The sequence below is a fragment of the Dermacentor andersoni genome, chromosome 2 (genome assembly GCF_023375885.2).
Source record: "Dermacentor andersoni chromosome 2, qqDerAnde1_hic_scaffold, whole genome shotgun sequence".
NCBI lineage: Eukaryota > Metazoa > Arthropoda > Arachnida > Ixodida > Ixodidae > Dermacentor > Dermacentor andersoni.
In genome coordinates, this window is record NC_092815.1 from 254427915 (window position 1) to 254439832 (window position 11918).

Below are 11918 nucleotides of genomic sequence, written 5' to 3' on the forward strand. Positions count from 1 at the left end.
GGTACCCCAGACTTAACCGGCATTGAAGATGATTGAAGACCATTAACGTGGACAAACTGCGAGCGATTAGATAAAAAACAACGAATCCATGCTAGAGCATTCGGGTCGATATGAAGATGAGCAAGTTTATACAACAGTAGACTATGGGATACCTTATCGAAAGCCCTGCAAAAATCTAAGAAGATGACGTCGACCTCTGAACCTTCATCAAGAATGGAATAAATCTCGTTGCTGAAAGATAATAACTGTGTTGCACAGGAAAACTGCCTCCTGAAACCATGTTGTGTAGGCGTGAAAAACGAAAATGATTCAAGAAAATCAGATAACTGAGAAAAGATTATATGCTCCATAATTTTACATGAAATGGAAGTTAATGATATGGGACGATAATTGAAAGGTGAATGCCTGTTGCCAGATTTATGGAGTGGAATCACTTTAGCCACTTTCCATTCGTTCGGTATGTCTCCTGTTTCAAGCGATTGCTCACATATCTTCAGTAAAAAAATTGCGGAGTACACTTTAGTATTTTTCAGGATTTTGGTGTTAATGTTATCAGGCCCACAAGAAGAGGAGATTTTGAATTTGTTAATTATGTTGATAATTCCGTCAAAACTAAACCTGACAGGGTCCATTGGAAAGCTCATGTTACATGCATAGTCTCTAACATTAGTAATGTCAGTTACAGTACTTGAAAAAGCTGCACTAAAGGTCTCGTTAAGGATCTCAACGACATCCGTGCTTGAAATAGGGTTTGACTGAGGGTCAACGAGAGATATAAGTGACTGGTCTCGTTTATTGACACTACCCCAAAATTTTTTTGGATTACTTGTTAAAAACGTTGGCAACGTCACATTGAAGTAGTAGTGCTTCGATTCCTTCAAAGACTTCTTGTAGCTGGTAACAGTTTCTTTCAGTGCTGACCAGTGCTCACGCTTTCCAGAAGACTTAGCTTTGCGAAAAAGCCTCCTTTTTTTGTTTGCCAGACGTTTTAATGAGCGGTTGTACCATGGATAGTGGCAGTTAGTTAAAAGCTTTTTTCGAGGAATATACAAGTCAACCAATTCACAAAGCTTGTTTCTGAAAAGTTGCCAATTGGTATTCACGGATCTTTCGTTGAAGTTAGCCAGAAATTCGTCAAGGAAGTTTTCAAGTGTTTTATTGATTGCAGTGTAATTTCCTTTAGCATAATCATATATTACTTTTATATTGTTATGCGACGTTCGAGCAGGGAAGTTCAACATGACATGTAATAAAGAATGATCGCTTATACCTGATAAATAGGTAATATTGGAAACAGCATCAGGGGCCGTTGTTAGCAACAAGTCTAATACATTGGATGTTGAAGATGTGACCCTCGTAGGCTGCGTTATTACTTGAGTTAAACAAAAGTCGGAACAAAGATTTACAAAATTAGACGATTCTGTCGAAGAGCCGATAGTGGTATACGAAGAGCTAGACCATTTAATATTAGGGAAATTAAAATCACCAAATAAAAAGACAGGAATATTGGGAAATTTGGCACACACAGCGCTCAGCGCGTCATGAAGGTCGCTGCAAAAGCCAATCCCAGTAGAGGGCGAACGGTAGCATGCACATAATAGAAGCTTCTGATATTCAGTCGTGATCTGCACACATAAAAACTCTAGCGTCGTAGGAATATCAATGTGAAGGCTATCGAGATGATCAGAGACAGCGACCAGAACACCGCCACCACGTGCGACTGCGCGATCAGAGCGAAATATGGAGTACCGCTTTTGGGTAGCGAGGATTTCCGTGTTTCTAACAGAATCATTCAGCCATGTTTCCGTTAGGACAATAATGTCGGCCGATGTGGTATCGGCGGCACAAGAAAGGTCATCGCGATTGCGAACAACACTGCGTATATTTGTGAACAGCACTGAAATTCCAGGGATCGGCTGCGCACGCGGACGGAGGTGCCCAGCCAGCTATCTCGAATCATCAGAACCACCTGCGGCACTGGGACCAACACGTGAAGTAGTAGCATACAGGCTAGTTTGTTCACAAATGCTATCACTTTCAGCACAATAGGTATAGCATTTCTTGTTTAAAAATAACCTTACGTGCCTCAGTTTGAAGCGCGTGTTAGGCGCCGTTGCCTTCGCAAATTCCACCAGTTTTTTTCTAGCATGTCTTGTAGATTGACTAAAATCTTCAGACATAGAAACATCTGAATCTTTGAGTTTAGACTGAGCATTTAATATCATTTCCTTTGTTTTGTAGTTGGAAAATTTCACCATTATTGGCCGCGTTCTCGTAGACTCTGCAATGCCGATACGGTGGGCCCGGGCGATATCGGTACTAGAAAGGGTAATTGACATATTTTGTTGTATTATATTCACAATTTTTTCCTCTGACTGAAACCATGTTTCAGTGCTTTCGGTGCCTTCAGGTATACCGAAAAATAAGAGGTTATCTCTACGGGATCTATCTTCCAGGTCGTTCATTCGGGCCCTTAATGAATAATTTTCTTTGGCTAGTCGTTCAGCAGTTGACTTGACAGCATTAAGGTCCTGACGGACGGATTCAAAACCTGCAAGTTTGGCCTCAACATTTGTAAGCCGGTTTGAGATATCAGTGACCTTCACGTCTAGTTCCTCTTGACTGCATGTAATAGACTTAACCGAGTTCAATATTTCGACCTGCCCTTGTTCAATGTTTGTTGAGCGGGCTCTTAGATCCTCTAGAAGGGCGCGTATGGCGCCACTGTCAGATTCGGGCGTCGGGTTTTGAGGGTTGGTACGAGTGCTATGGCCAGGGCCAGGGTTTAATTCAACATCTCCGGACAAAAGTAATTTGAGCACACAATAACACTGGCATACATTTTCTAACAGCACTTGTGGGCAAGGGAGCATAACGAGGAATATATCATTTGAACGCTCGGATGAGACTGGACTAACCTGAAGGATGAAAAAACGAAAGACGTTGGTGAACAACATCGTATCGCTGCTCCCATGCCCACTGAAGGGGTGGCGACTGTGCAGCCCATTTATATCTTGAGCGATGGTTGACGTCGATGCCGATCCGGGGTAAAAATCTTGCGAAGCGGTCACGAGCTGCGTCATGAAAGCATTCGATGGGCCACCGCAGCATTTGTCACTTGGCGCCGGCGCACTCCCGTCGAAAAGCGCCGGTGGGATTCCGTCGTAGCACAGAACTGGATCTGCAGCGACACTGCCAGTGAAGAAGACCGGACACTGAAGGATGAAAAAACGAAAGACGTTGGTGAACAACATCGTATCGCTGCTCCCATGCCCACTGAAGGGGTGGCGACTGTGCAGCCCATTTATATCTTGAGCGATGGTTGACGTCGATGCCGATCCGGGGTAAAAATCTTGCGAAGCGGTCACGAGCTGCGTCATGAAAGCATTCTATGGGCCACCGCAGCATTTGTCACTTGGCGCCGGCGCACTCCCGTCGAAAAGCGCCGGTGGGATTCCGTCGTAGCACAGAACTGGATCTGCAGCGACGCTGCCAGTGAAGAAGACCGGACACTGAAGGATGAAAAAACGAAAGACGTTGGTGAACAACATCGTATCGCTGCTCCCATGCCCACTCCCATGCCCACTTTGCCTATCTGAACAATCCCAGTATTTCATTTAACTGCCATTTGGCTCCAGAAGACTGTACAGAGCAGCAAACTCTGCCTAGTTCGAAAGTCCTGTGTAAAATTTAAAAGAAGCAGGATCAATGTTCTCTAATGAGAGAGTACGTTTCTCTAAACTCCTATATGCTGCTTTCAGTTTAGCATTTTTTTTAGTTTCATATTTTCCCAGAGCAATTTGTTCATTACTTCTGTGCCAGCGATAGCATTTGCTTGGTCAGAGCACATTACATTTTCAGAGTGCATTTCCATTTGGCAGCCGGTCCCCAAAGTTGCCCCACCATCTTGAAGGAGCAGAAGGCCTAGCACAGCATCATCTACATGTGCACCTGCGAATGACAAGTACAAGAAGTAATGTGGTAGTATCTATTGGGGACATACCGACGACACCACATATACGTGTACATCAAGTGGTATTCAAAAGAAACAGTACAATATACAGTAATAGAGTACTATCATACTGCTTCAAAAAACCAAATTGCGTGAGTTGTTTTCCTGTTCGGTAAGATCAACGAAATCAGGAACTCCTAAAACATCCACCAAACATTGGTTGATGGTTCTGAAAATTGTGTGAATGGTTGTGGCAATAAATTAAGCAACTGAGGTAGAACTACTGAGTTTGTTAATGCTGGGGAATACCAACCTGTATCACATGACACGCTTCCAGATGAAGCAGCCGGACTGGAACACTGTCCAGTGTGAATATCTGTAAACAAAGTAAAGGCCTGTAAACATAGTGGTGAGGAAGCGCCCTTGCACCAAATGAGAAAGAAAAACCATGTTTGCCTCCTTCATTTTGAGGACAATTAAGATACCGTAACCTGCATGGTGAGGACGGTGATAAGAAAAAGCTTCAATCTTGCACATGTTTTTATACCTCCAAATTCTGATTTAAGCAAAAGAAACGACACATGGCCTATACTAGTGTTTTTGTTACACTTGAGAATGTCTGATTAGTGCATATTCAGCAAACCAATTTTAATTATTTAATGTAAGGTAAAGTTACATCTTAAATGACTTTTAATTGCCTTTTGTAGAAATGTACACTCTAGGGCCTGAAATTAAAGTAAGTTGAAGAGTGATGTGAACTATGTTAGGGAAAACAGTTTAAAACAGAAATGCTGCTCAGTCGATTCACCCTACTCACCGTCGCAACTCTGTGTGATTGCAGAAAGCACACCTGGTGAAGCAGCCCCTAAGAGATAAAAAGACACCATATTGAACAATTTCTTCACAAAAGTTTATGTACGCAACGAAACAAGCAGGTTATACCAATACACTGGTCAACAAGCTTGACTGGCGAATGCATAGATTGCATTTCCTATGCACTCCGTAATACTGGTCAATTTTAGAGCGCAGCTCTTTGGCGTCCGTTCCTGGGTTTCGCGTCGTCGTCGGCGTTGTCGTCGGCCTCGTAACCAGCTCCGCCCCCCTTTCATCCCCCCAGCGCTAGCAGCGACCGACTGATACCGCTGGATGCCGCTGACGCCGCTAGAGAGTCAAGATAACGTGACTGCATAGAACACCGTCGCCGCCATGCAGAAAGAGGAGGAAAGGGTCCCCCCCCCCTGTTCTTGTGTGGCGGATAGGGTGCTCTTCAGTTGCCGACGTGCCGGTTATTTCACGTAGGCCCCGGCACGTCGACGAATACGTGACCACCTTCCCACGGCTAGACCTGGTTCTTAGCGCTGCGGAAGCGAGGGTATCATATTGTTTGTGTCGGCATCGGCGGCGTTGTCCCTGAAACCAACTCCGCAGCTGGGGTTGACTCACTATCGGCGTCAGCGGCATCAGTCAGTCGCTGCTATCTCTTCCCTCCTCCCTTTATCGTGTTGTCCGCTTGCTGCGCGCGCTTCTGCCCCCATCGTTTGCCGCTGGGTGTACACGCCGCCCCCCTCCCCCCTCTTCCTGCGAGTCTCCGGTTGTCAAAGCGCCGGCTCGAACTTAATTCCTTTCTTCGCTCCTCCTCCAATGCAACCCCTGTGCGGTGGCAATCAGAGAGCCAGATCGGTGGCGGCGGATGTGTATATGTGCACCGCCCGAGCCGAAATTGCCGCTGCCGTTCGCCCTGTGCGGTGGCAATCAGAGAGCCAGATCGGTGGCGGCGGATCTGTATATGTGCACCGCCCGAGCCGAAATTGCCGCTGCCGTTCGCCACTGCGAAATTATCTTGCTGGTAGTAGCTGCCTACTTCGCCCCTACCGCACTCACGAAAGACTTCGTGCACTTCCTGCAACTCGCATTAACCGTCCATCGATCCACACCGATATTAGTAGTGGGGGACTTTAATGTTGACATAAAGACAAACAGCAATTTCCTGACACTTATGCGGGAGAACATCCCGTTCCTCTCGCTCGTAACGCGTCCCACGGCTGTGACAACCTCGCGAGGCACTTGTATAGATCTCGTCTTTGAGAATCAAGCATTGGTGTACCAAGTCGAACATATATCAGTCTATTTCTCCGACCACAAAGCTTCCTTCATGACTGTCAAGAACTGTTAGTGGAGTCTTTGTTAAAGGAATACGTGTGAAAAATAAAAAAAAAATTCTGTGATAGCGCATACATGTGTTGCTCGATTTCTTTGCCTCAATCTATCGAAAAGGTGAAACAGCTTATTTGCTGCGCTCAAATTTCGCATTAGGAAGTAACGTAATCGTCGGTAATTTTTATCCCCTTAACAGTAAGCAAAGCGTTCGACCTTATCACCATTTTTGAGAGCCGTACACATGTTCACTGTTGTGTCGCACTTTTATGATTTCCCTAGATTATTGCCATTACTGACACCACACAAACCTTCACTGTGCTCGTCGGTCGACACGTACGGACACGCTCGTCGAAGCGTTACGTATGACGATACGAGCTTTCATCGTTGTTGACATTATACCAACGCGCTACCGACGAGTAGATGCGAAGAAAGGCTTCTCCGATAAGACTGGGGTACACTGGCGTATACGACGTGCTGACGCCATGTTTTCAACACCTCTGCACCGATCGAGCACACTATAGACTTCATTGACAGGTGCTTTACACGCAAAAAAGGGCACGCATCTTGCCGAGGACACTTTGCTGACCTCTTCATCGCACGTTGAAAAAGACGTAACCCGCGGGTCTGTTTATCCCGATTGTTAGCAAATGTGAACAATGTTGGCACGAAGTCCGGGTGCCGTGGCGACATTGAAGGTGATCCTGTTAAAATAAGATTTTGTCATACGGTGAGGGCTAAAAAGTGTTAATAACGTATCCGTACCTGTCACAAAGTGTTTTCCACTGATCGTTTACACTGTCGACGGCTTCCAAGGGCAGCCGCTCGAGTCCACTCGTCTGACAGCCCTAATCCAAGCTTCGCGTCGTTTGCGATCTCTCGCATTCGGAAATCGGAAAAAACCGACGCAACCGCCCTTTTCAAATGTGGAGTTGCAGCCGTACGCTACGCAAGTTGCCGGCATTGCGCCCACGTCGAGATTTATGCGTACGTTGGTTCACTGCTTCGCGCGCGTGTAGCTTGCGCGCGCGCTTGCTTGTGCTGCCCGGCTCCCCTTCCAAAACGTTTTGCGACTATTTCGCTAGGGCCCGGCGCATGCGCAGTGAGGCCATGAAAAAGGCGGATTCCGTCGACCACCGCCGCCGCCGTCAGCACGCCCACCCGCCGCCCAGCGCAGCTACCCGAGCAAGACAGACGTTTGGCGCGCTCCTGATCACCGCCCGCTCTGCTACCACTGCGGGGAAGCCGGCCATGTGTACCGCCGATGCCCATACCGCCACCTGGGATTGCGAGGGTTCACCGTCAACGCACCGTGCCCTCGAGAAGGTTAACGCCCTCGTGACATCGCCGACTCCTCGCCGCTACTCAGTGGTGCCCTCGACGGCCGTCCCGGTCGCCGTCACCAGGCCGCTACCTGTCGCCGCAGCGCCGACCATACACCGGCCCAGTCCGGGGCCGCTCTGCGAGCCCATATCCGGAAAACTAAAAGCAGCAACCGATGGAGGTGCGGTTGCTGTTCGTCGAACTGACGAAGATCCTCCGCCGCCAACGAAGGCGACGAAGAGACCATCTCGACGACCTAATAACGACACGCCGCCGTTTCGACGAAGTCAGGAGGCCAAAAATACACCGACGAAAGACGACTTGGCGACGCGAAGTTCCAACTTCAGTTCAACACGACGCAGCCGTGATCCGACGCGAAGACCTAACTGCAACGCCAGACAAAGAACCACCGACCTCGACGTGCTTCTCGACAGCCACGCAGTTACTGCCTTAGTAGACACAGGGGCTGATTACTCGGTAATGTGTGGACACATCGCCACCCAGTTGAAGAAAGTTAAGACCGCATGGGAAGGCCCTCAAATTCGGACCGCTGGAGGACACCTCATCACGCCGACCGGAATCTGCACGGCATGAATAACCATTCATGACCGGACTTACCCTGCCACCATCGTTACCCTCCAACAGTGTTCACGAGATGTCATTCTCGGTATGGACTTCCTGAACCAACACGGCGCAATCATCGACCTGAAGTCGAAGTCAATAACGCTGTCGGAAGATAAAGCGATACCCCCGGAGAGCCCTCATTGTCACCACGCCTTGAGTGTGCTCGTGCATCCCGCCTCGCTCCAGCATTGTTATTTCGGTCGGCACCGAAACACCCGCTACCGTAGAAGGCGTCATCGAAGGCGACCAATGTCTACCCCTAGACCGTGAAATTTGCGTCGCAAGAGGGATCACTCGACTTCATGGAGGGAAAACTGAAGTGTTGCTGACAAACTTCAGCCAGGAGTTCAAGCACATCAACAGGGGCACGACGATCGCGCACATCAACGAAATTCTGGAAACCAGTAATGCGTTTGCCCTCTTGGATTCTGCCGCATCTATGCCGACGACCATGGTTCCCGAACCAGACCACGACATTATACCAAGTCTCCCCGTGATTAAGCAACAGCAGCTCAGAAGTCCGCTCCGACGATACAAAGGCTGCTTTTCGACGTAATCGAGGATTGGACAAACACCAGTCGCTGTGATGACCCTAATATGGAGGCAAAGGTTCATGCACTCAAATGTTTTAACGGTTGTCTTAGGCGGAGCCTCCGAGAACGCAATTGAGGACAAAGCCGTTGGTTTGAACACTGAAGAAATAAAACGAAGGACACCGACCAACATAGAAGTGCTAAAAAATGAAAAATCTAAAAGACGTTTCGGCTTCGCTACGGAAGCCTTGTTCACAATGGGATGACGGAAGGTTCGTGGAAGCTTATGTAGGCTTTAGAACGTGACGTAAGCAGCGCGTGTATGATGGGGGGACGGTTCCCTCATTTCGATTAAGCGCGTGGCGTGTTTTTTGTATCTCCAGTGATTCCAGATACAGACGCGATTTTTGGCTTCGTTCTTGGCCGATAATTCTCGAGCGATCCCAGTCGATATTGTGGCCCGTTGCATCCGTGTGCTCGGGAAGGGCATTCAACACTGTACGCTTCCTTTCGACATCTTTCTGATGCTGCCTCAGTCTCTGTTTGAAGTTGCCCGATTCACCGATGTATACGTAGTCGCAATCTGCGCAGGGTATCTTATAGACCACGCCGGGAAACGATTCTCCCGGAAGCCTGTCCTTACCGCCGACGAGCGCTTGGCTCAGCTTACATACGGGCACGTGCGCCACCTCAACGTCATAACTGCGTAGAACGCGAGACAAGGTTTCGCTTATCTCTGGAACGTAAGGTATGGTGGCACGCTTTCTTGGTCGGGGATTGGTCGGACGAGCTGGATTGGACAGACGGCGCTCCACAGCAGTCAAAAAGGATGTGGGGTAGCCGCTTGCCGAGAGATCACCTCGCACGTGGTCCAAGTCAGTGGAACGGCTTTCTGCTGTGGTGCAAATGCGGTTCGTACGGTTGAGCAGTGAGGCAGCAACCAACCTTTTGTGAGCGTCTGGATGAACGGATTGAAAGTTCAAGTAGCGGCCAGTGAGTGGGTCCTTACGGTACACGCTGAACGAGAGCCGTCCATCGCGTCTGGTGACAAGTACATCTAAAAAAGGGAGTCTACTGTCGACCTCTTAACTGTGAATTGGATGGCCTTTTCTTGAATGTTTAGGTGCACAGTGAACGAATATAAAGCGCTGCGCCGAATCAGACAGAAACAGTCGTCCACATAGCGCAGAAAAACTTTTGGCCTAGGGCTGAAGGACGCGAGAGCACGCCTTTCCAAACATTCCATCGTAAGATTGGCAGCAGTAACAGAGACGGATGCACCCATTGCCGTACCGTGGACTTGCCTGTAGAAGACCTTGTCGAAACAGAAGTACGTGTTTCCAAGGCAAAAACAGAGGAGCCTCTTGAGGTCGGGAACGTCAATGGGCGACCTGTCTGGCAAGGTCCTGTCAGATTCCAGAGCAGAGGTGCATGCTTCCACAGCCAAGTCAGTCGGAATTGAGGTAAACAGTGATACCACGTCGAACGAAACCATCACCTCGTCGTGGTCTACAGACACGTCAAGAACTTTTTCAATAAAGTCACAGGAGTTGCTCACGTGCGTGGAGCTCTTCCCGACGAGTGGAGCCAGAAGCTGGTGCAGGTATGCGGACAATTTGTAGAGAGGGGAGCGAGTGTAGTCGACGATTGGACGTAGGGGGACGTTAGGCTTATGAACCTTTGGCAGGCCGTAAAGTGCAGGTGCAGCACCGTTATGACAGAGAAGCTTGAAATACAAAGACTTGCGCTCGGGAGCTACGAAGCGGAACACGTCAGCCAGGAGAGTCTGGAAGTCCCTCTGAACCTTCAAGTTCGGGTCCCGAGTGAGCCGGACGTAAGTATCCTGGTCATTAAGCAGAGCCAACATCTTGTTTTTGTAGACAGCCGTGTCAATTAGCACTGTTGCATTCCCCTTGTCGGCGGGAAGGATTACGATTGCAGTGTTCGCCTGAAGACGCTTGACAGCTTTTCGTTCCTCAGCGGAAAGAGGGGAAAGAAACTTCCTCCGGTGCAGACCAGAAAGGACACCAATGGCGCGGGTGCGAGCCTCGTCACGGCGGGACGGGTCAACTTGGTTAACCGCGCACTCCACCGCACACACTACCTTTCGCACGTCAGGTGCAGGTGCAACATTGAAATTCAGACATAGCTCTAGGACCGAGGCCTCGGCTGGGTCGACGCTGTGCGAAGAAAGGTTGTATACCGTAGTTCGTCGGTTGTACGGCCGGTATGGTCTGGTAGATTCCGAAAGTCTGTCAAGCTTGACACTGTGCACCAACCCCGCATGACGGGCACGCATGTTGGCTTCAAAGTTGGCGTGCAGCTGGATACTTGCAAAATGATCTGGACAGTGGTCCTCCAGGCGGCGACGTGCAAAAAACGCCTCGTTTTCAAGCTTCCTAATACTGTCACGACAGTCGTGTATCCTTGCTTGAAGCAACAGCCTCGCAGTCTTTGCAACGACACTGTAGCCAAACTTGGAAGGTACTGGCCTGTTAAGGTGCAATGAGCGCGGGATGAGGCCCCGTGCTTTGCAGGCAAGGTTGAACTCCAGGTGTCCATGAAACGCAGCAATGCGGGTTGTGAGGGAAACATAACGGCGAATTCCGGTGATTACAGATTGGCCATACGCCCGGCGAAGGTAAATGAAATCGAGGGCTCGACGGAAGCCCGTCTGGTCGGGATGAAGCATTGAAGAAATAAAACGAAGGACACTTCGTTTCCTTCGTTTAAGTGTCCTTCGTTTTCAACGCCTTCAACGCCTGCTCCGGTGGTTGACCTCCTCCTGCCGTCGCTTCCTGGGACTCTCCTGGCGTCTCCCGCTTCTGCCAGCGCACCACGCTTTTTAACGCGATAGCGTTAAGGAGCTCGTGTCGCAGAAAAGCCGGTGTCGTCGGTGTCGGCGGCGTTGGCCGTGAGTGATAAATCCCAGCAGGCACTTCATTAATAAAAAACAACTTGCAAGATGGACTGGGTGGGAATCAAACCAAGGTCTCCGGAGTGTGAGACGGAGACGCTACCACTCAACCACGAGTTCGATGCTTAAAAGCGGTACAAAAGCGCCTCTAGTGAAACAGCGCTTAGAAACGCGCTGTTTCTAAGGCTCAGGCGTGCGTCGCTTGCTCAGGCGCACATTTCGTTCCCGCGCCGAACGCTGCGTTGCTTGACGCTCACCGCGTCAAAGGCGCGTAGTCGCTGTGCCGTAGCCCATTGTCTTGCACCCCTTGGCGGGTCGACGGGAACGCTGTCGCGTTCCATTCTTGAAGGCGAAGATTAAGCGTCCTCCAATTTTCTTCTCTCTGGCCGATTAGGCATTCTCGGATTGGCTGCCT

The 11918-nt window shown here is 49.2% G+C and overlaps 1 protein-coding gene across 1 annotated transcript; it reads right to left on the reverse strand.

The window, feature by feature from the left end:
* Window positions 1-3079: 3079 nt before the first annotated feature.
* LOC140215896 (uncharacterized) lies at window positions 3080-10885 on the reverse strand. Its single transcript, XM_072286241.1, has 2 exons — window positions 9891-10885; window positions 3080-3215 (listed from the first exon to the last, which is right to left on the reverse strand). Exons 1-2 carry the CDS (start codon window positions 10883-10885, stop codon window positions 3080-3082), a joined length of 1131 nt encoding a protein of 376 aa, XP_072142342.1.
* Window positions 10886-11918: the final 1033 nt, after the last annotated feature.